This window comes from Meriones unguiculatus, chromosome 7 (assembly GCF_030254825.1).
Source record: "Meriones unguiculatus strain TT.TT164.6M chromosome 7, Bangor_MerUng_6.1, whole genome shotgun sequence".
Taxonomy (NCBI): domain Eukaryota; kingdom Metazoa; phylum Chordata; class Mammalia; order Rodentia; family Muridae; genus Meriones; species Meriones unguiculatus.
Window position 1 is genome coordinate 43100324 of NC_083355.1, and position 24528 is coordinate 43124851.

Consider the following 24528-nt stretch of genomic DNA (forward strand, 5'->3'; position numbering starts at 1 on the left):
ACTTTCCAAAAAAGAAGAATTTAGCTGGGTGTGGTGGAACTCTGGAGGCACGTTCAGGCAGATCTCTGAGAGCAGAGATTACATGGTGAGATCCTGTCTTCTATTTTAAAAAAATGTAAGAGATGTCATGTTAGATATTAATCAACATCCAAACAAAGATACAGAGACATCAGAACTGGTAAATATGTGGGTAAACGCAAAACTTGAGACAGGGTTTCTCTGTGTAGCCTTGGCTGGCCTGGACTCACTTTGTAGATCAGGCTGGCCTCAAACTCACAGCAATCAACCTGCTTCTGCCTCCCAGAGTGCTGGGATTATAGTACTCTGTAATCTGCACCACTGTGCCTGGCTAATTCTTTTTTTCAAGATTTTATGTGCATGTGTGTTTTGCCTGCATGTATGTATGTGCACCACCTCTGTGCCTGGCCATACAGATTGGCAAACAGCCCTGGCGTTAGTTAAGGACTTGCTGCATGTGGTCTCGGGAAGATCTTCCTGACATCATGGTATGAAGGTAGCCAGCAACAACACAGCCAAGGTCCCAACCAGACTTGTTATTTTGAGTAACAGAGTCTCCTTTCTGTAGCCAGGGCCATGTTAAGAGGCCAGAAAAAAGTTCTAGATACCCTGGAACTGGGGTTCCAGAGTTGCAGAGGCACCATGTGAGTGGCAGGAGTTGAGCCCATGGTCCTCTCCGCCTTCTCTCCAGATACTATGCTCATTAAAACAGAACAAGAACCTCTTAAAATATTTTATTTGAAGCTGTTTGGGGTATGGCACACCTGCAATGCCACTGTCAGAAGGCAAATGCAGAAGGGTCCCAGCAAGTTCAAGGCCAGTCTGGCCAACATAGTGAGCTCCAGTCCAGATGGGCCTACATATATCAAAACCTTACCTTAGGAAACAAGGGGCTGCAGAGGTGGCTCAGTGGTTAAGAGAACTGGCTGCTCTCCCAGAGACCCTGCATTCAATTTCCAGCACCCAAGTGGCACCTTACAACCCCCTATAGCTATGGTCCCAGAGGATCTGATGCCCTATTCTGGAGCGAAAATGTATATGCAGATAAAACACCCATATATATATATAGAACACATAAATAAATCTTAAACAAAGAAAACAACAAAACTCACCAAAAAGTGTTGAAAGCAAAGGTAGTAATTATTCTTATTTGACAAACAGTATAAACATAGGAGAGGGAGAATCAGCTTATGTATCTAATTATACCTTTCAGAGTAAGGTGTTCTACAGATTGATCTTGGCCTTGAACTCAACACTCTGGGAGACTGAGCAACTCCCAGAGTGTTGGACTTTCCGTTCACAGCCTGCTAACTTTCCGTTCACAGTGCTGCTAACTCCCCAGGAGCTGAGGTCATAGGCATGCTACCATACACGATTGTACACTTTTTACATTATAAACAAAGTGGTGAAGTGGGTTTGTGTCTGTATTCTCTGGATGCTAGAAATCAAACCAAGGGCTTCACACAGCGAGGCAAGCACCCTACTACTGACCTACCTCCCTGAAAGAGGCACATTCTCCCTCAAAGGCAGAATATGATAAAGATGTGTAGCACAGGGCTGGTGGACGTAGCCCAGTTGACGGGATGCCCTAGGTCACTCGCCTACATGGTGTAAACTGGGCATGACAGTGTATGACTGCAATCCCAGCACTGGGCGGGGAGGGCCGGAGGCTTCATCCTTTTGACCATCGTTAGTCACAACCAAAAGCAAGAACTCAGCTGGGTGATGTGGCACATGCCTGTAATCCCAGCACTCTGGGAGGCAGAGACAGGTGGATCTCTGTGATTTCATGTGAGGCCAGCCTGGTCTACAAAGTGAGTCCTGGACTGCTAAGGCTACACAGAGAAACCCCGTCTCAAAAACAAAACAAAACAAAACACCAAAAAACACAAACAAAAAACAAAGCAAAACAAGAATGTAAAAACTCCAGGTTTGCCAGGAGCATCTTAGGACGGAGGTTGGTACAGCTGCAAGCTGTCACATAGTACCAAGTGCAAATTCTCTAGACAATTCTCAAATTTCTCAAAACAGTTTCTCAGCCTCTACTTATTGACCCAAACATAGTAAAGGCTTTGATGAAACATTTCAGTCAAAGCCAGGCACAAAGGCTTTGTTATTCATTTCACTACAGTGGTAGGGCACAGTTTTGAGTTGGATTGACACACACTTCAAGCTTGAGGCCATACCTTCTGCTGGAGACCTCCATAAGGACGATAGAAGAAGGAAGGGGTTGTTCGTTCTTCTCCTGCTTACACACATCCACTGGGGCCTACTTCTTTGGGATTCTAGCTTATACATAGACCTGCTGAGACACCCAGCCTCACGGGACTGAGCAACTCCCAGAGTGTTGGACTTTCCGTTCACAGCCGGCAATTGTTGGGTTAGCAATCGTACATTACAGACTGACAGGAAGTTGAGTCGTTCCATAAGTTCTGTGCTACTAGGGAACCCTGACTAATACACAGCCACTTCAGCAGAAGTGTTTAAACATTCCAATGACTATCAAATAGCAAGCATTAAAAAGACTCAGTATATACTCTCAGCAAGAAAGCCAATGCGAATATAAGCATATCACAAATATGCTAAAACAGGTTAAGAGTAAAAAGATTTTTTAAAAGGCATACTATGTTAATATTAATCAAACAGAACGAGTTATACCAAAACAGGAATGAATAAAGGCTCACTTTTTCCTCCTCTGCAGTATGCGATTTCAAACCCAGGGCTAGCTCAGAGACGAAGGGAAAGCACCCAGCTGACCTTCCTTCTCAGCTCAGATCTAGATGGACAAAACCCAAAAGGCTCACTAGCTTGGCTAACAGCCCAGGAGGAAAGGCAAAAAAGCAAAAACAAAACAAAAAAAACCCAAGACCCAAAGAGCCAGCTCAAAAAGCCCTTCCCACTCCTCTAAGCTGTTTTATAAACCTGTCAACTCAAAGTCCCTCCCACTCTTTAATCCCTGTCAGCTGGTTTCGTTTCGTGCTCCACCTCTTGACCTAGGGTTAATTTTAGTAACTCCTGTGTACAGAAAGCTCTTAGATTAAAGGTGTATGCTAGGGTTTGTGAACCACACCACAATCACCTGTTTGCAATAAACAGAAAGTTCTTGGATAAAAGGTGTGTGTTAGGGCTCAACCACACCAAACAAGCAACTTTTTTTTACAGTTCAGAGTTTTTGGTTTCACAATAGGATCAAATATCCTGCCACAGGTAAGTGCCTTCCTTTGAAACATAAACCCAGGCCTCAGGGGCACTTCCTTTTGATACCAGAGTTCTCACCACTCCACATGTTCATGTGATTTCCAAATATATGAGGGGGGGAAAAACAACAGAGAAACACGAACTTAATAGACATTTTGCAATTGGTCTCGTTTTAAATAATATTTATTATTATTTATTCACTTTGAATCCCAGCTGTAGCCCCCTCCCTCATCTCTTCCCCGTCCCACCCACCCTCTCTCGTCTCCTTCTACGTCCTTCCCCAAGTCCACTGATAGGGGAGGTCTCCTCCCCTACTATTTGACCATAGTCTATCAGGTCTCATTAGGACTGTCTGGATCCTCTTTCTCTGTGGCCTAGTAAGACCAACTCCACAGGTGTTGGTGATCAAAGAGCTGGCTACTGAGTTCATGTCAGAGACAGCTCCTGCCTCCCCTTACTAGAGAACCCACATTAAGACTGAGCTGCCCATGGGCTACATCTGAGCAGGAGGTCTAGGTCCTCTCCATGCATGGTCCTTGGTTCATCAGTCTCTGCAGGAGCCACTACTGTCCTATTTCTGATGTCTATCCTGTTTGCCCTTCTGAAAGATGAATAAGCCTCTTCCCTCGGGTCCTCCTTGTTGTTTAGCTTCTTTAGGACTATAGAATTTAGTATGTTTATCCTGTATTATATGGCTAATACCCACTTATAAGTGACTATTTGCCATGTGAGTCTTTCTACTTCTGGGTTTCCACTTTGCCTTGTAGCCTCAGCCTCCTGAATGACAGTAATTCATTGCAGGTGTGGCACCGCATTAAAAAAAAATCTTTTGGCCACATTTCGTCTGTGCACATAGGAAGGCGGTCAAAACAGTATCAGATATGACACTGTTCCTATGCCTGGGCACCACTAACATACTGTTTCAGTTCTCGGCAGGGGCCTTCAGGAGAAAGTTTTGTTGTGGGATAGTCAGGGTGATATAGCAAGGCCCTGTTTGAACAAAATAATCAGTTCACACTGACGTACTATTTACTGCCTTTCGTTTTCGAATAAGCCAGAGGCGGCTACTCTGAGCAGCTCAAAAGAAAAACAGACGGTGTACCTGTAGCTAGCCTTTTCGAAACTCGTTAAATTCTGACTGCTGGCGCCCACCCCGACCCTGTCCGGCTTCAGCAGGTGCGCCGGTTGGACTTGGGATTCGCGCAGTCTCCAGGAACGCGGCTCGTCCCCGGATCGCGCTCCGCGGGCCGCTGGGCTAGCCTTCTGTCGCCCTCTCCCTGCGCCGACTCCGAGACCACCGGCGGGATGCGGCACCCAAGGCGGCGGCGGCACACAGCCCCCCAGCCCTACGCAAACAACCCCGTGGCGGAGCGCGCTCCGGCCGCCGGAAGTGGGCGTGCCCGCGTCGACGTCGGCGTCACGTCCGCGTCGCTCGAGACGGGACCAAGATGGCGATCCCGGGCCGGCAGTGAGTGATGCGGGAGTTAGGGTCAGGTGGGGAGTGAGGAGCCGGGAGGCCGGGGCGTCCGAGGTGGCCGGAAGTGCAGGGCCACGGCCGCCAGGGGTAGAGGCGGGCGGAGGCGAGGACTCCCGAGCAACGTAGATTCCCCGTCCCCGCCCTGTCCATCTTTTCAGGACTCAAGCCCGAAGTTTGAGAAACTTGGGAGGAAATAGAGGAAGTTAGGCTGAGGGGCAGAGAGCGAGACTTTTCTGTTTTCCAAAAGCTCGGTCTGAGGCCCCTCAGTCTTGCTTCCTACCCCGCGCTTGAGTCTCTCCCGGTTGGCTACGCTCAGGGGCACCGAGAAGAGAAACTCCGGTTTCTTAGAGGGCCTTGTTCTCCCTGGCAGAAGCTGCGGGCCTGCTCGCCCTCCCTTCTGGGGTTAGGAGTGGTGCTGAGAAGCTGCAGGAGAGAGAGGGTAAAAAGGGTAGGCACGTAGGAGACCCGGTGTCCGCTGCTGTCAAATCACAAGTCCTGTGTACGTGCCTGAAGTTTTATCTTGGGCATGCAAACTTCTGACGCTACGTCCCGCGGCTCCAGCATTTTAACAGCCAAAATCGCGAGAAACGAAATGAGTTGAATGTGATGATGGTTCCCAGGCGCTAAGACAAAAGCACGTGAGGTCACTCAACGGTGGCGACTTGTTCGCAGACAAAAAAAAAAAAAGCAGTTGAGCCAAATAAGTGAATGGGAACTTGCCCAGATCTCTGCTTGGGGTTTACAAAAAGTTTTCTTGGGTTTCGTTATCCAGAACTGAGCACACAGCAGTGGGGGACAGTTTAGAGCGCTTTGATTTTTAGCGTGTTTGCAAGAGGGTGGCACTATCGTGTGCCTGTTGAAGATGACTGTCACTTGACTATCCAACACGTGGCAGTATTCATTTACTTCTTTTCCTTAGTAAAAATAATGTTTGAGTTTGGCCCAGGTAGACAATAATAATTATAAAATCATAACAAATTAGAATTTTGCGATCATTACAAAGCAGCAAGTCCGTTAGGTGTATACAGGTTGTATGACATGTTTTAATTTGGGAAATTCAACAGGAAGAAGTGTGTTAATGTTTTAACATTTAAAGATAATGGTCTGATTTCTATTTCAAAAAAATATGCAGGTATGGGCTTTTATTGCCAAAGAAAACACAGCCCTTGCACCGAGTTTTGCAAAAACCGTCAGTGTTTGGGAATGATTCTGATGATGACGATGAGGTAAGGGAACCTATGTTTTTAACTCTTGCATTAATAGAACAGTTTTAAAAACTGCTTGTGAATTTGTGTCTTCACCTTTGTTGTTTGTCAGTACAGTGGCTTTGGAGTATCATTTGCAGACCCTTCAAAAGGACTGTTTAAGAGAGAGTTCCTCTGCAGTTTTCTGTATGACTTAAAGTGACTCCCTATAAACTTACTTTTAGATAGCTTTTTATACTCCTTCCAGACACAAATGTCGATGCCTCAGACTTGTTGGCAGTGTTTCTAGGAATGAGCTAGGATGCTACCAGTTTCCTACAAGTTTTCTTAAAGTAATTTCCAATGTGTTAACTGATAGAGGATGGCAGTTTTTTTGCGAAATGGTTTTTGTAGTTATTCCTTCAGTGTCTGTTAAATGTAAGCACTTTGTTGTGCTATTGAATACAGTTAGTTTTGAGAAAACTGTAGTATCTGATATAAACATTTTCTGTTGTAGCAGCCAGAGTAGTTTGTCCCTGAACCCAGGTGTTTGGTTTGGCTTGGTTTTTGTTTTTTTGAAACAGGGCTTCTCTGTGTAGCCCTGGCTGTTCTGGAACTCACTCAATAGACCTGGCTGGGCTGCCTCTACCTCCGCACTGCTGGGATTAAAGGTGTGCATCACACACCTGGATGAAACCCAAGTGTTTTTAAATTTTTTTTCCAGAAACAACCCTGCTTGTGAGTTTATCTTAACATTAAAGGTGTTTATTTATGTTTCTTAAAGTCTCTTGGATCAGATTGATCTGTCACCTCTTTTGCTCTGGCAAAAAAAAAAAAAAAAAAAAAGAAAAGAACTTTCATTTTAGACTTTTCTAATTATATATTAGCACAGGTAGATACTTTGGGATTTTGTTTGTTTGTTTGCTTTTTTATTTTGAAAAAATTGGTTGTGTTTACCTCATGTTTTTTTAAAAATTAAGGTTAAATTTCTATATAGAATTGCAGATTTTATTAGCACAATTTGTTGTTTTTTTTTTTGAAACAAGACCTCCATATGTAACAGGCTGGCCTGCAACTCATTATATAGCCCATACTGGCTTAAAACTCACCATCCTCTTGCCCTGACCTCCCTCAAAGCCCTAGGAATCAGGCTTGTGCTGCCATGCCTGCCAGAGCCCATGAGCTCTGCAGCTGTCACCAGCGGCTTGATCCCGTGTGGTAGCTTTGTAAACTTGGCGGGCAACATCATGAACAGATGCTCCCTGACCTACCTTGATTCAGGTTATAAGCTTTTACGTTTATAATGCAAAAGCATCGTGCATGTACCAAAAGTACAGTTGGAGTTTTGGTCTTCCTGAACTACGGTACTCTCCTGCATACTGGGTAAGGTTACTGGGCCAAAGGTAACAGCCGAGGGATCATGAGAGTGAATAACCTGTCTACAGTACAGTGTGGTGCTAAGCTGTTATGTTTGGAAGGCTACGATGTATTATTAAATATATTTTGTTGGTGGTATTTTGTTTTTGTTTTGAGACAGGCTCTCACTTATAGCCTTAGCTGGCCTGGAACTAAATGTGTAGACCAAGCTGGTTTTGGACTCACAAAGCTACACTGCCTCTGCCTCCTGTGTGCTAGGATTAAAGGTGTACATTTCAACACCCAGCAATAATAAATGGTGTTTGCTTGTTTGTTTGTTTGTTTGTTTGTTTTCTAGGATACCTAGGCTTTTCAGGATCTAATCCTGTTGTAAACAGAAGGCCATCTGCATAGTGTTGCTTTCAACCAGTTTAGAGTTCATTGATAGAGACACATGCAAACACTGAAGCAGACTGAAATTTGGAAAGAAAATTTAATTACTGAGGTTTCCTGTGTGCCTGCTATACTTTGATATATGTATTGTTTTAATTTACAGATGAAGTTGAAATTCAAATAGATTAAAGAAATTTTCCATTACTAGTCTATGTAGCTAATAAGTAAATGGCAAGGTTATGATTTGAACACAGGAGACAGCAAGATGGTTCAGTCCATAAGGCACCTGCTGCCAGCCTGGCAAACTAAGTGCAATTTCCAGACCCTCATGGTGGAGGGAGAACTGACTCTCAATTTGTCCTCTGACCTCCATTTGCGTGTTCTGGTACCCATATAGCCATACACACACACAAACACGTAAATAAGTGTAATAATAAGATTTGAACACATCAGAGTCTCAAACCTACATTTTTTCTATTATTTTTTGTTTTATTTTAATAATAGAAATTTAAAATGTTAGTGAAATATAGAGGACAAAATTATTCATTTTGCTGAAAGAAAACCAGGCAGGAATAGGCATTTAAACAGCTTTCAAAGCTGCTTTAGATTTGAGTAAAAAGAGAAGCCAAAGAACATAAAGTATAAGACATTTTTGTGGAATAATGTGTTTAGAAAAGATAGTGTATAGAGGAAGGATTGTTGCAGTGAGGTTTTAACAGGTTGGGGCCAGATTGTGGACTGTCTTGAACTGTTGCTGTGAAATGTCAGCTTTACATTTCCAAGTAGCTTTTGAGTGCTATGTTTAGTTCACCTAGTGATGCCATCCCATTTTTATCTTGTGTTCATCTTGAGAAGGTAACTCAAAATGTGAAGCACAAAAGGGGAGAAAGTCTGAGGTTGGAGACTCAAGGGTTAATTTTAAGGCCAGCCTGGGCTGTAGGTATAACAAGATCTTGTCTCAGAGAAATGAGCATGGGGAGAAGACGAGATTAGAGTCAAGGGTCTTGTTAGAAGTCTTATATGGTAGTTCAGATAGGAGATGAAGATTTAAGCTTTGGTTTCCAGGTTAGTGAGCAGGAACAGGCAGCCCAGTGATGTACAGGGAAGGAACAGGTGGCGTTAAGGATTTATTTTATATTTATTTATTTTCTTTATACGTACATGTGTGCGTATATGAGCACATGTGTGCGTATATGAGCACATGTGTGCCATAACGCACACATGAAAGTCAGAAGGCAACGTGGGGGAGTCAGTTTTTCCCCCATTATGCAGGTTCCTAGAATTGAGTGCAGGTTTGCGGATGTGGCAGTAGGCGCCTTCACCTGCTGAGCTCTTTTGCCAGCCCCACCTAAGGATGTCCTGCTTTAGGGACCTGTAGTTAGCATGGGATGCAGGGGAAGAATTGACGTACAGTGTGTGGGTTTTTAGGGCACTGGAAAAGTAGATGTATTTTTTTATTTTTTTCATGGAGTGTGTAAAGTTTTGTAATTATTCATTTTGCGTGTATGTGTGTAGGCACACTGTTACCTTGGCACCAGTTGCTTCTCCTGCTCTGTCAATTCCAGGGATCAAACTCAGGTAGTCAAGCATGGTGACAAGCACAGAGCCCTCTGAGCCATCCCCCCTTGCCCTCCTCTCCTTTAAGAAAAATGTGTGTATGCATGGAGAGGACCTAGACCCCCTGCTCAGATGTAGCCCGTGGGCAGCTCAGTCTCCATCGGGGTTCCCTAGTAAGGAGAGCAGGGGCAGTCACTGGCATGAACTTGGTTGCCTGCTCTTTGATCAACTCTCCTGGGCAAGGTGGCCTAACTAGGCCACAGAGAAAGAGGATCCAGACAGTCCTGATGAGACCAGATAGGCTAGGGGTTAGGTAGTAAGGGAGGAGGACCTCCCTTATCAGTGGAGTAGGGGAGGGATACAGGGAGGAAGAGTGAGGGACTGGGAGGAGATGAGGGAGGGGGCTACATCTGGGATACAAAGTGAATAAATTGTAAATAATAATAATAATAAAAAAATTTATATAAATCTTAATTGTTATCTTCAGATTACAAGAGATAGTTGTATTTAAAATTAGGTTAAACAGCTAGAGTTTCTGGTCTTAATGTGTATATTTTTTGAGCCATGTGAAATGTATTTAAATATGAAGAAAGTAATGGTGATATAGTTTTAATGAGTCTGCTTTTTGTCTCAGTAACAAGTACTAAAACACCCATTTCCTCATATTTCCTACCGACTGGTTTTTCTTGTGATGTTCAAGATCTCATTGAGTCTCATTCCTTTTGATAACACAAAACTTAATATTCATGTCGGAGAGTTGTACTTTTAAATGTAGTTTTTCTTGTCACCTTTCATTGACTATTTCCTTTGACATTTTCCACTGGCTGTCTCACAAGAATAAATTTTAATTTGATCATATTTAAGGAAAAAAGAAGAATGTGTGTGAGTTCCTCTGTCAGGTGCACGTGGCGCACGTGGGAGGGCAGCTTTTGAGAGGTGGCGCTGTCCAGTGTGTGCAGTGGCCTGGCGCCCTCTCCTGCCCTTGTTTCTCATCTACTTATAGAGCACTGGGATTGCAGGTGTGGACCACCGCATTCCACTTCGTTAGTTCCAGGGACCAGGCTCGGGTTGTCACGGTGTGTGGCGAGCACCTCACTGACCAGTTTCCCCTCTTAAGAAAATAATGCAATATAGTTGACATGCCATATACGTCTGTTTTAATTTTAAAATGACGTCTATTTCGTTTACTTATTTGTGTATATATGTGTGTCTGTATGACTATGTGTGCCATCGTGCTTGTGTGGTGGTCAGAGAGCAGCTTGTAGGAGACGGTTGTCACCTCCCACATGTCGGTCCTGGTCATCAGGTTCGGGATCCCCAGCCTGCTGCACCCTTTTGCATTGTACAATCATCACTATGTCATTTTTAGTAGTTTTATACCCAGCAAGAAAAAATGTACCCGTTGTAGTTGCTCTCCAAACCCTGGTCACCTTTTACTTCTGTTTCTGTGGGGTCTTCTATTCTGACAGTTTACAGAAATGGACTTGTTCAGTAGGGGCCGAGGACACAGTGTTTTCTCTGATTTCTTGTAAGTTAGCATAAATATTCTTAAAGTTATAATGCGTCAGTATTTCACACCCCTTTTCATTCCTTTCTTTAATTTTTAACGTTTTTTATTCTTGGCGATGCTGCAGGTGGAACTTGGAGCCTCACACATGGCTACTTTGTATTTATTTTATTTTTTTAAAGATTTCTTTTATGTGTATGAATATCTATGTACCATATGCCCATGAGAATCAGTAAGTATTAGCTCCCCTGGAACTGGAGCTACAAATGGTTGTAGCCACCATATGGATGGTGGGAATTGAACTCAGGTCCTCTGAAGAACACCAGTGCGCTTAACCACTGAGCTGTCTCTCCAGCCCCTACTTTTTTTTTTTTTAATTAACTTTAATTTGAATTTGTGTGTGTATGTGTGTGTGTGTGTGTGTATATAGTGCATGTAAATGAATGTTGAGACTTAGGCACTTGTGCATCCATACATAGAAGCCAAACAAGGATCCCAGATGTTTCCACCTTGTTACCTTGAGACCAGTCTCTCACTAAACTGGAAGATTTCCATTTGGGTTACCCTAGCCAGCTACTGACCTCCCAAGATGTACTTGTCTACCTTCCCCAACACTGGGCTAATAGCATTCTTGACTTTATGTGGGTCCTGGGGATGGAAACGCAGGCTCTCATGCTTGTACACCAAGGGCTCTTGGTGAGCCATCCCTTCCTGGCCCTGCTCTACATGACTGAATGATAATTCATTGTGCTACATTTTATTTCGTCATCACTTGGTATGCATAGGAGTTCCTGTAACAAGTAGTACTGTTATGAACACGTGTGTGTATATAGGTTTTTGTATGGCATGTGTTTTACCTATGTTGGATATATTCTTAGAAATGTGATTGCCAGCAGGTTTATATGATAATTATATATTAAGATTTTCAGAATTATCAGAGTAGCAGCATCACTTTGCTTTCCCATCAGTGTTATATAAAGGTTCCAACACCTCACCCCACCCCACACACACGTAAACCCCCACCCCTTTTTTTTTTGAGACAGATCTCAGTATGTAGCTTTGGCTGTCCTGGATCTCTGGATCTTGCTGTGTAGATGTGGCTGGCTTGAAACTCACAGAGATCCACCTGTCTCTGCCTCCCAAATGCTGAGATTAAAGGTGTATGCCACCACATCCAGCTTCCTTTTTTAACATAGCTGTTTAGTGGCACCTCATTGTGCTTGTGATTTGCATCTCCCTGATGGCCAGAGATGTTGGAGAAATCTCTGTTCATATCATTTACCAATTTTTAATACTGAGTTTAATAGTTATTTATGTTATTATACTATAACTGTCTACTTAGATATATGATTTGCAAATTTATCTTTTCATTCATGGGTTGTCTTCATTTTCTTGATATGCTTTGAAGGATAAAATTTCAATTTTGAAGATGGCATTTATCAGTTGCCAGTGCTTTGGTACCATTCCTCAGAAAAATATTGCCTAATTGAAGGGCGTGGAGATTTGCATCTATGTTTTCTTCTAAGCGTTCTGCAGTTTTTATCTCATAAGCTTAAGTCTTTAACCAGTTTTCTGTTAATTTTTGTAGTCTGAAGTGATTGAGTTTCATTCTTTTGCATATGGCTATGTAGTTCTTGCAACATCATTTTTTGAAGAAAGACTTTCCCATTAAATTGTCTGGTGTTCCTGTGGCTTACTTTAATACACAAATCTTTATTTAAAATATTTACCGTGGAGCCTACAGAGCGTGAGTAACGTATCGTTTCTCTTTACATTAAATAATCTAGCATACTTTGTAAACAAAGCAACGTAACTTCACTGGAGCTGTTGTTCTTTTCTGTCGTGGAATGAGGGCAGTGGCAGCTAAACAGTGGGTACCCTGAGTAAGAAGAGATGTTCATGGACCATTTTGCTCTAGCTTTCTTCCTCTCTTCCTTAAGGGGACTTTGGTTCATGTAAGTAGTAAAAGACTTGAGAAGCCAAATAGGAAATGGTGAGGTGATCAGAGAGTAGCAATAGGAAGAAATAAGCCAAGATTACCTGGTGGGAACTGAGATTATCTTGATTTGAGAAGAAACTGAAGCCAGTGTGGAGGCTGATTATTTAAATATCTGTGGAGTAAAACCTCTTTTCATAACCAGCAGTTTAAACAGCTGTAAGATTAGGAGTGCTTTGGAGAATACATAGAAACAGACTTTATGGATCCCCACCTCTGAAGAGAATTAGATACAGCAGGAAAGAAGCTACTGCAAAGCTCTTGCTCTTTTGTTTTGTTGTCTTGGCAGCTTATCAGAAACAAAGATCCCAAATTTTAGATCATACTTTATCTCCAGTGGTCCAGCAGAGGGGGCACTAGCATGTGAGTTCTGTTGTTGAGGTGCATATATAGATATATATTCAGGGTTAGTTTTGTTTATCCGTGCGTGTGTGCGCGTGCTCACACGTGCTCAGCTTGTGCCAAAGCACCTATGTGGAGGTCAGAGGAGGTGTGGGTCCTTATTTGCCCCCTCATTAGAGGCACATTCTTTGTTGTTCATTCACATATACCAGGTTAGCTGGCTTTCCAGCTCCCAGGAATTCTGTCTCTGCCTCCCAACTTGCCATAGGAACACTGGAGTTTGAGGCGAGGCTGCTGCATCCTTCTTTGAAAGAATTCTGAACTCTGTCCTTAGTGCTTGCCCTACAGGCGCTTTATCTAAGTCATCCTCCAGCCCCATGGTTAACTCTGCATAGAAAGGTGGTAGTCTAGTACTTGTATTTAGATAGCTTAAAAAAAAACTATCAGAACTAATTAGGGATATTTACTGGTTTGTTCAGAGGAGAAAAGATTGCACAGGAGAAAGTTCTTGCCTTAAGAAAGCATATTCTGTTGTTTTTATGAAAATTTCAAGTGTTCAATTTTATCAATAAAGACTCGGGTGAAAGCCGGACAGCTCAGAGAGGCAGAGAAAGCACCCAGCTGACTTTCCTCAGCCATTGTCCTGAAAGGAAAAGGGCAGCTCTCCTCCATCCAGTCTGACAAACACTCTGGATGTCCCTCTCTTCTACTTCCTGTGTGTGTCTCTATCCATCCTTCTGCCTTCATTTTACTCTCTCTGTTTTTGTTTTGTTTTGTTTGTTTTTTTCTTCTATGTTCACTCCTTGTCAGCTGGTTGCTGGTTCCACTTCTTGACCTAGGGTTAACTTTATTTAACATGTTTACAGTACTGAAGCTGAAAGCTCTTAGATTAAAGGTGTGTGCTAGGGCTGAGCCAGAAATAGGTTCTTCAGTAAACAACACAATCTTGGGGTTCACAATGTGAGCAAATATTATGCAACAATAGTCCAATACTCTTGTTCAGTCATCTGAGTGGTTTCTGATCATACCAGTGTGTTGATTGAGTAGTTTCCTTATTGTTTACTTGATTTCTTAGATTCATTTTAAATACCATTGTCAGTCAGTCAGATCTTGCAAAGCATGGTTCTAATTATTACGTTACTCCTCAGCTCTTGCATCTATTATGTGTAATGCTTTGGTCTTCAAATGCCTGTTAGCATTTTCACCTAACTCTTCCATACAGAGTATACCATCATGATATTAGTTCTTACAGTATGTTTTTCTTCATAATGGAAGTTTTCTGCACATATCTTTACATGTCCATACTAAAGCCACCTTTCAGAATTGAGAGCAAGTGCTACTTCCTATAAGATACTCCTTTGATTTTTTTTTTTTTCCAGTGCACATGCCTGCACGTGGGTGGAGGCCAGAAGTGCCCTCTTCTGTCACCATCCATCCTTTTCTTTTGAGGCAGGGTCTCTGCCTGATCTAGGATTGGGCTTTCTCAGCTGGGCAAGAGTCAGCAAGACCCAGCCATCCACATCCACCTTTCTCAGAACAGGGGTTGTAGGTGCTTGTGGAGATGCCCAGTTTGTTATATGAGTGTTGAGATCTGAACTCTGGTCCTCACGATTGTAGAGCAAACTTTCTTGACCCCTGAGGCCTCCTCAGCTTACTTACACAGCCAAGCAGGCTGGATCTGCCCATCACTTCCTGACTCTTTCCTGGTCTGCATGATTGTTCTCTGTCTCTATCTCTCCTCTTTTTTCTTTCCCCCCTTTTGCCCATCATCTTCTGTTTTTTGAGATCGGGTTTCATTATGTACCCAAAGCCGACTTTGAATCTTTAGGATCTTCCTGCCTTGCTCTTCTGAGTGCTACAAGTGATAAGTGATATCACCATGCCTGGCCTGTATGGTTATTTTCAGAAGTACCCATGATAACAAATATGTCATGTGTCACAACATAATTTATGACTAATAGAAGAAAATCATGTTAGAAGATAGATTAAACATGAAACTTTGTTTTAAATAAAATGAAAATCCCAACTGTTCTATTTTTACCAGTAAAGACTGGGGAGCCAGATGCTGGGGTGAAAACCTCCTAGCTCAGAGAGGTAGAGAAAGCACCCATCTGACCTTCCTTCTCAGCTCAGGTTTGGATGGAAAAAACCCAAAAGGCTCACTAGCTTGGCCAACAGCCCAGGAGGAAGAAGCCAAAAGCCCAAGACCTAAACTAAAGCCTTAAAGAGCCAGCTCAAAAAGCCCTTTCTTCTCCGGGCTGTCTTAAATTGCCCTCAACTCAAAATCCCTCCTACTCTTTAATTCCTGTCAGCTGGTTTCTTGCTCCGCCTCATGACCTAGGGTTAATTTTAGTAACTTCTGTGTACAGAAAGCTCTTGGGTTAAAAGTGTGTGCTAGGGCTGGACAAACCACACTATAATCACCTGTTTACAACAAACAGAAAGTTCTTGGATTAACGGTGTGTGATAGGGCTCAACCACACCAAAGAAACAGGGTTTTACAGTTCACATTTTTGGGGGTTCACAATAGGATCAAATACCTGCAACAAAACTTTCTTTTAGATATTTATCAGTGCTTGCTTATTTTACTGAACTCCATGAATTTTTCTTTCAATCTTATCAATTAAAATGCTTATTTCTAAGCAAAAATGTACATGTGGAATCCAGTTTTACAGTGTAATTTAGCTCTATACAGCTGAAAATTGTTTTAGGATCAAAACAAAACTGAACTAATGTTAAACTAGAAAGCTAAAATTCGTTATCTTATACATACACACACAATATCACTCAGAAGCCATAGTATAGTACTTTACTTGTTCAGCATTTTTACCAAGATATGAGACACTGAATAAATACTATAAAAGGAACACTAAATAAGAACAGAGTTTAAAAAAAATCTAATGAAGATTAAAGATACTTAAGAAATGTAGCCAAGCATGGTGGCACAAACCTGTAACTCAGTACTTGGGAAAGTGAAGGTCAAAGGATCAGAAGCAAGTTAGAGATCAGCCTAGGCTGTATGAGATGTTGGTATCTACAAAACTGAAAAGAAATAGAAAATAAGATAACAATGAGTTGATTGAAAACTGAAGATGTGGCTTAGTGGTAGAATACTTGCGTGGCTGTGTGATCAGGCAGGGGAAAAAACTAAATTTCTAAATTATTAAAAACCCACATTTCTTATCTATTTTTAAAAGATTTTGTTTATTTTATGTATGAGTGTTGTATCTGTGTGTGCGCCGTGTGGTTGCTGGGAGTTGAACTCAGGAAGAGCAGCCAGTGCTCTTAACCTCTGAGCCATCTCTCCAGCCCACATTTCTGATTTCTAAAGAAAAACTAATTTTCTTTTGGTTGGAGGTCTATTCGGGTGATTAATGATAAGACAAAGTAAAAAAATTTTACTGTAGCTGAGCATTATAGTGGAGTTGAATTCATGTAACTGGCTAAAATTTTATCAGTTATAATCATATAATAGTCTACTACTCTGCGTGTGGTCTTGTGTAGTACAAATAAATGACAGGTGTTTTTTTTTTTTAATGCCAGAAAATTTAGATTATTTTAGTGACAGCCAATAATGTTAACTTTTCTCATGCTGCCAAGCCAAATCCTAAGAAATTCATGATACTGAATGTACTTAAATAGCAACATAGACAATGAGTTTTTTTTAAGGTTTATTTATTATGTATACAGTGTTCTGTCTGCATGTACACCTGCAGGCCAGAAGAGAGAACCAAATTTCATTATAGATGGTTGTGAGCCACCATGTGGATGCTGGGAATTGAACTCAGGACCTTTGGAAGAACAACCAGTGCTCTTAAACTCTAAGCCATCTCTCCAGCCCCGGACAATGAGATATTTGAAAATAATTCTGTAATTTTGCCAAAAATCATCTCTGTTGTCTAGCAGTAAGGAGAAAGCAAAGCAAAAAGAGAAAAGGATGAGGTTTTTAAAAACTGGGCAAGATGACAAGAGAATCCTAGTTATGCGAAGTAGCTGAGAGGGCAAGTATTGCAGATAGGTGAACTTGGAATTCTACCCTTCAGGGTATCAAAGCAGATGCTGAGAATCATAGCCAAACTTTGGGCAGAGTGCAGGGAATCATATGAAAGAGGGGAGATAGAAAGGCCTGGAGAGGACAGGAGCCCCACAAAGAGAGCAACAAAACCAAGAAATCTGTGCCCAGGGGTCTTTTCTGAGACTGATACTCCAACCAAGGACCATGCATAGAGATGACCTAGAACCCCTGCACAGATGTAACCCATGGCAGCTCAGTGTCCAAGAGGGTTCCCTAGTAGTGGGAACAGGGACTGTCTCTAACATGAACTCAGTGGTTGACTCTTGGATCACCTCCCTCTGAGGGGGGAGCAGCCTTGCCATGGCCACAGAGGAAGACATTGCAGCCAGTCCTGATGAGACCTGATGGACTAGGGTCAGAGGGAAGGGGAGGAGGACCTCCCCTGTGACTGGGGGTGGGAGGCATGGGAGGAGAAGAGGGAGGGAGGGCAGGAGTGGGAAAGGATGAGGGAGGGGGCTACAGCTGGGGTACAAAGTGAATAAACTGTAATAAAAATTTTTTTAAAAGATTTATTTATTTTATAGACAGTGTTCTGTCTGCATGTACACCTGCACACCAGAAGAGGGCACCAGATCTCAGTATAGATGGTTGTGAGCCACCATGTGGTTGCTGGGAATTGAACTCGGGACCTCTGGAAAAGCAGGCAGTGCTCTTGACCTTGAGCCATCTCTCCAGCCTGAACTAGGGATTCTTTTTCCTAGGAAGAAAGTGATATTAATCTCAGATTTTCTAGATAAATAAAAATGACTTTGTAAATCTTGTTTGTATCTCTGACCTTTTGACTAGATTGACTCATGATGGCATGTTGGGCAAATTTTTAAAATTTCTTTTTTTTCCCCTTCTGAAATACAGTGCACAATACAGTGTTTGTATTTTTTTCAACTTCAGAATTTTCTCTCTTCCTCCCTCTTTCTTCTTTCTTTTCTTCCCTTCCTCACTTATGGTCTCTGTTTGGTGAGACACTTTGCTCAAACTGTTTTTTAGTTCTTTAGAAATAGTTCTGTTTTGGTTTTTTTGTTTTTGTTTTTGTTCGTTGGACATCTTGTTCATTACATAGTTTGTATGTTTTTGCCTGAAAACTGGAAATTAAAGCCATTTATAATGTAGCAAATCAAAATCTCAAAATTTGTTTGCTTTTTTTGTTGTTCTGAAAGATTTATTGGATGGAGGTAGAGACGTGGTGGGGTCCCCATGCTCGCCTGCATGTTTGTCTGTGTGAGGGTATCAGACCACCCTGGAACCGGAGTCACATGCGAGCTGCCACGTGGGTGCTGGGAGTTGAACTCAGCTCCTCTGGAAGAGCAAGCAGCAGTGTCCTTAACTGCTGAGATTTCTACCTATTCCTGTGCTTTTTAAAAATGCTTAATTAGCATTATGCATTTTTTCTTTTTTTAGTATTGCTGGCAGTTAGATCCAGAGCCTCGCGGTCTTGATCTGCATCTCTACCTATTTTGTATAGTGAATTTTCTGAACTGGTTCTTTGTGTGGCCACTGAGGTATGTTATCTTGGTTGACATTTGGAACTACCCAGACTTTATGACCAAGTGTCTTATGTTCATCTTCTACCAGGCCTGCAGTTTGCAGCGCTGCCTTAGCCTTTCCTCTTGGGTAGCTCCCAGTGCAGTTCCAAAATGCTTAGAATCCTCTGGTGTCTACTCATGCTCTGCCTCCTTCCTGATCCCCTGGAATGTCTTGACCGTTGTTTCTATTTTCTGACAGGGTCTCATCATACTTGTTGGCTAACCTTAAGCTTGCGACCCTCCTGCTTCAGCCTTAAATACTAGAATTACAACTCATAACTTCATGCTTGGCCTACTTAACTTTTAAAACTGTCCCTTTTAATTTGCTTGCTTGTTTGGGATAGCTTCTTAGGCTCTCCATACACTGCCCTGACTGGTCTCAAACTCCCGGGCTGCCCTCTTGGATAGCTAGGAGTAGGCATTTGCCACCATGCCATGCTATGGTTAGCATGCTGTGTACTCCCTCTGCTGTAATAAATTGACATGAGTTCTGTTCCGAAAGTAACTCATTCTTGCTTTGCTATAAACTTCTTTTTTTCTGCTGCTCTTCACTAGTTCTTTTTTTACTCTTGCTTTCCATTTCTGTGATCTTTGGCTTTCTTCCCAAGTTTTCAGTAAGTGTTCTTAGGGCATCATTTCCTAAGTTTAGACTGTGGAAGAATGCTTGCCTGTTGGCTTTATCATATAAAACCTGCTTGGTTTCTGTAATATTTCTAGATTTATTTACTTACCTTTGTGTTGAGGAGCAAACTGAGGGCGTCACACATGGTAAGCAAGCCTCTCCCACAGAGCTATATGCAGCACAGCAATTAAACTATACTAATGTATGCTGATATGTGTGGGTGTTTTGTCTGCATGTGTCTGTGCATCACTTGCATGCCTGGTGCCCCCAGAGGCCATTACAAATCTTGATGCTATAAGCCAACACAGGATAAGTTCATGAAAATTTATGAATAACTGTGAGTGCTTAAAAATTGTATTAGCTCCCTTACACCACCCCCTCTCCCCCTCCCCCCCCAAAAGGAAGCCAGGTGGTCATGGTGCACGCCTTTAATCTCAGCATTCAGGAGGTAGAGGCAGGTGGATCTCTGAGTTCAGGGCCAGCCTGGTCTACAGAGTTCCAGGACCACACGTCCCAAAAATTGTATTAGTTGTTAGATTAAATTTTGTTAGCTGTTTTCTTTTCTCCAGTATCTGTTACTGTTGTGGGTTACATTGATAAATTTTTCTAAAGTGAGACCATTCTTGTAAATTCTTACATAAACCGCACTTGGCCTTGGTATATATGTGCAACTGGTTTTAAACTGCAAAGTGTAACATAAATTACGTCTTTTACTATTTTTAAGAAACTGTAGATGTATATGCGCTGCTTGTGTGCCTGGTTCCCTGAGGAGGCCAGAAGAGGACAACTGATCTCCTGGAATTAGAGCTGTAGACAGTTCTAGGCCACCATGTGGGAGCTGGGAATTGAACCTGGATCCTCTGGAAGAGCACCCAGCGCTCTTAACATTAAACCGTCTCTCCAGCGCCCCCTCTTTTCTGGAGCAGGATTTCAGGAATAGTTCAGGTTGACCTTGCACTTACTGTCTAGCCAAGGATGATTCTCCTGCCTCCGTTTCCTGGGTGCTTTGTCATCACACTGGCTTCCTTCGCCTCCCCCTGTGACAGCATCTTGAGGAACATGAAGTCCTGCTGCCTCCTCCTCCTCCTGTGCGCAGGGATTATACTTATGTACAGCCCTGCTCATCCCTTGTTGGTTTTAATTTCTTTAAATGTTGTTTCACCCGTGTGAGCTTTAGTGCTGTGGTGCTTAGGAGGAGGTCAGAGGACAGCTTTGAAGTTCTCTACCTGGATTTTGGGAATTGAACTCCCAAGTTTCCAGGCTTGGCAGTTAGCACCTTTACTCACTGAGTCATTTTGTCACCTTGGTAGTTTCAGTATCTAATATGGTAAACCTGTCCTAGTCAGAGTCCCCAATCATATAAGGGTATAAAAGCTCCTGAGCAGTGCTGCTTCTCAGCCTTCCTAATATTGTGCTGACACCAACCATACTTTTTTTTTTTTGCTATTTCATAACTAATTTTGCTACTGTTATGAGTTATAATATCAATATCTGTTTTCCAATGAACTTAGGTGGCTCCTGTGAAAGGGTCATTCCACTCCCAAAGAGGTCGTGACCTTTGGTTGAGAGCTGCTGCCCTAGGGTGTATCTAGCCTAGCACTTGGTGAACTTTTTCTGTGGTTGCTGTTCTTTTGTTTTTTAAGACAGGGTTTCTCAGTGCAACAGCCTGGCGTTCCTGAACTCATTCTGTAGACCAGGCTGGCCTTGAATTCCTAGACCAGCTTGCCTCTGCCTCTCCAGTGCTGAGATTAAAGGCGTGGGCCACTACTGCCCACCTGTTTTTATTGTTGTTGTTTTACTGCAAGTGTTTCTTACCTCCATCCTAGTCAATCCTTTCCAAATTCACGTTAGATACATTTTACACAAACATTCTGCCTTTTAGTTGACCACTTGTCCTAGAGCAGTGGCATACTGCAGACTAGACAGAATGCCAGTTCTTCCTATGTTCTCAAGCCAATCATCTAATCAGTCTGTTCCCCTGTATTATATCCAACTCAGGGCAGAAATGAAATCTCGGTTATTTGCCTTTCCCAGAGAAGGTGAGATGTCAAGGTCCACATCTACATTGCTGCTTTTAATGTAAAATCCAACTAATCAGTCTTCTATTATTCATGTTTCTTGCTTCAAAATACCAGCCTCTGGAGCCCCTGCCACCCTTTCCTGCACATACCCACACAGCCTCAGGGGTAGTTTGGTGTCTTGCCTTCTGTCTTTGAGCTGCGGGTGCTGAGGGTAACTGTTAACTTGGAGCATGATTATGGATTTCCTGTGTCATTTCAAGGGATCAGGCTGCAGGGTGGGCTAATTTGCAGTTTGTAGCAAATTTGAACTTGGCTTTCCTAGCTTTGGTATCTTAGGTGATTGTTTCATTTCTCTTGGTCTCAGTTTCCACAGTGCTGCACAACTATAACCCCAGCACTAGAGGCCAAGGTAGGGGAGCCTGAGTTAGAGGCCAGCCTGGGCACATTGTGAAGCCTTGTCTCCACAACAAAACTGGAAAGCCTGGCCCTGTGATAGCACCTAAGGTTTAAAGATAACAAGAGTGTATCTTAAGTGCCCAGCGCTGTGACACATGGTAGAAGTGTGCTAAACTATGTCTGTTCCTACACAGTAAGGCCTTCTCTGTTTACAGTCATTACCGCCATTCATCTAGGTGACTGTTTCCTGGACTGGCTCCAGCCCACTGGTGTTTGATGGTAATACTTAGTAGCCTGGCTTTTTATGGACTTCCCTACCACCACCAAGACAGGGTTTCTCTGTGTAGCCTTGGCAGTCCTGGACTCGCTTTGTAGACCAGGCTGTCCCCGAACTCTCAGAGATCCACCTGCCTCTGCCTCCCCGAGTGCTGAGATTACAGTGTATGCTACCATGCCCGGCTTTTTTGTGGCCTTTTAGTGCAATTTTAATTTCCAGTTTGGGCTGTTACTATTAGCTAGGAGGCGTTATATTACAAAATTTTCACAAATAAGGCACTGATTGATATTCATAGTTACTTTGGGGAATTATCACTTTTATTCGGTTTATATACAAGCTCACTGTGTCCTATTTAATGACAGTTTTTAATTAGAAGCCAATAAAATTTTTACCTCAAAATTTGTAGTTAAATAACAATCAATTGTGATTTTTGTTTTGTTTTTACTTATCCAAAACTGTGTATATCTTCATGTACTATACTGACAGACTTTGATATTGGTTATTTCAGCTTTACTATAAAAATCATTTTTTAAAAGCTTTTCCTTTATTTTTATGACATATCTTAGTGTTTATAGTCAGACAAAAAGTAATAATCCCACATCTCACTCTTGGACTTATCAAAAGCTCAAAATAAAATAGATCAGATCACTTTCTGAAACAAAATTACTTTATTAGTTTAGTAATAATTTGAGGTTACTTTAAAGATAAGAAGCAGCATTTGGGAGGAGATTCATTTCCTGCCTCCCGGCCTTATCTGCAAGAACTACATCTTTAGTGTCAAGAGACTGTGTGTTTGTAACAAAACTCTAATAAAGTCTGTCCTGGGCCCACTGCACACCTGACTTGGTCATTGCCGTTATCTATGGGGTCCCAAACTCTGGCTTGTCTTTAAAAGGAGAAATGCATTGCTGAGTATATTTCATTAAAATTGCCCTTGTAGAGGAAAGGCAATGCAACCTCTGACTCTTCTGAGTGCTAGCTGCTGCAGCATGGCTTGGAGTGTCGCTTTTGAAAATAAGTTTGTGTTCCTAACTGAAAAAAGCATACAGAATTTTATTTTATTGGTAAGTTAAAGAAAGCTGAAAGAGATACCATTCTATATCCATATGTTTTCATTAAACATAAAATACTTGTTTTTCTATCACTAATCTTGGTTGATGTAACATGCGATATAGACAGCATGTTCTGAGGTTTTTCCTTCAGTCAGGATCCTACACTGCTGTGGTAGAGAACTATATGTCTTCATTATGAGCAAGCCACAGCTGACCCTATCCATCCCCTTATGCGGCACACACTGTTTGCTGTGGTTTTTATCTCAGAGAAATTACCACACAAAGTGGGTAAGGTATGACATCAGCACATGCAGTGTGTAAAAACGTCTGTCTGGTCTCTGGAACTATGATACTGCTCCAACAAGGGCAAGAGCCATTACACAGCAGACCTAACTTCTGAGTTGTTACTCACAGCTGTCTTCCAGGCACACTGAAGTCATTAGCCTGCACACGACTTGTCCTGAGTTACTGTTAATTCCCACCATATCCCTTACCCTCTCTTGCATTCCTCTTTAAGTATACCATGCTGTGATTGGCGGATAATATAATATTTTTGTCTAGATGTTTTTTAAGTTTTATTTTATTTGTTGTATTAGAGATTGAACCCAGGACCTCATACATGTTAGGCAAATCTTCTACCTCCTAACCATATTCCAAACACACTTGTGTTTGAATTATAGATCTCATCATTTTTAGTTAAGACTGTATCTAACTACAGCGTACATACATAGAGACTTTTTTAGCCATCTGAGAGTTAAAACGTAAATTACCTTGAGTTTCTTGCTACTACAGTGGTGCTTGGGGGGTCATGTACATGTACAGTCTTCTCTCAATTCATTCCCTGACCAAAAAAAAAAAAGCAAAGAAAAGTACAGTGTATGTTAGTAAGAAGATTCTGTGTCATGGAAGTATTTCAACAGGAAAGCAAAGCTGCTTTAAAAAGATGTCCCCTAACTTCTTCCTTTGCTGAGTAAAAGCACCAGTTAGCTGCCTACCAGAAAACTCCATGTAGCAAATTACTATCTTAGGCAATTCTTGCCAGAGAGCATTCTCCCAGCTTGAGATGTTGGAGTGGAGTTAAGGTCATTTGTTGTTTAAGACTCACCTTTCAGGTGAACTAGGGTACATGTTGAGTGGGATTTTAACCACTTAATATCTCATGTAGTGTAGTATAATGATTGATTAAATAAAACAGAATGAGCTAATAGAAAGATGAAGATGTATTATATAAATTTAGGTTTATTGGGAGCAGCGAGGCAGTGGGGAGGAAAAGCGGAGCGCCGACTGTGGGGAGGGGAGGTCAGGAAAGGGTAAAGGAGGAGAAAGGACAGAAGGGGGGGACAGTAGACTGAGTATATCTATGTATGCATGTTTGTTTGTTTGGGTAAGGGCGCATGCGTGTGTGTCTTCGTGTCTGTGTGTCTGCACATGTGAGTGTTCCTGTAGAGGCCAGAGGAAGGCCATCAGGAATCATCTTGGTTACCATTTCTATCATTCTGGGTGCCCCTGCTTCTGCCTCTGAGGCTGGGATTCTGTG

At 42.3% G+C, this 24528-nt stretch overlaps 1 protein-coding gene across 1 annotated transcript in view; it reads left to right on the forward strand.

The window, feature by feature from the left end:
* Positions 1 to 4618: 4618 nt before the first annotated feature.
* Nsrp1 (nuclear speckle splicing regulatory protein 1) overlaps positions 4619 to 24528 on the forward strand; it is a 34489-nt gene continuing 14579 nt past the window's right edge. The window contains exons 1-2 of the mRNA XM_021654881.2: positions 4619 to 4684; positions 5826 to 5919. Of these exons, the coding sequence (XP_021510556.1) occupies positions 4665 to 4684; positions 5826 to 5919 (114 nt within the window). The 5' untranslated portion in view covers positions 4619 to 4664. The remainder of the gene's footprint in view (positions 4685 to 5825; positions 5920 to 24528) is intronic.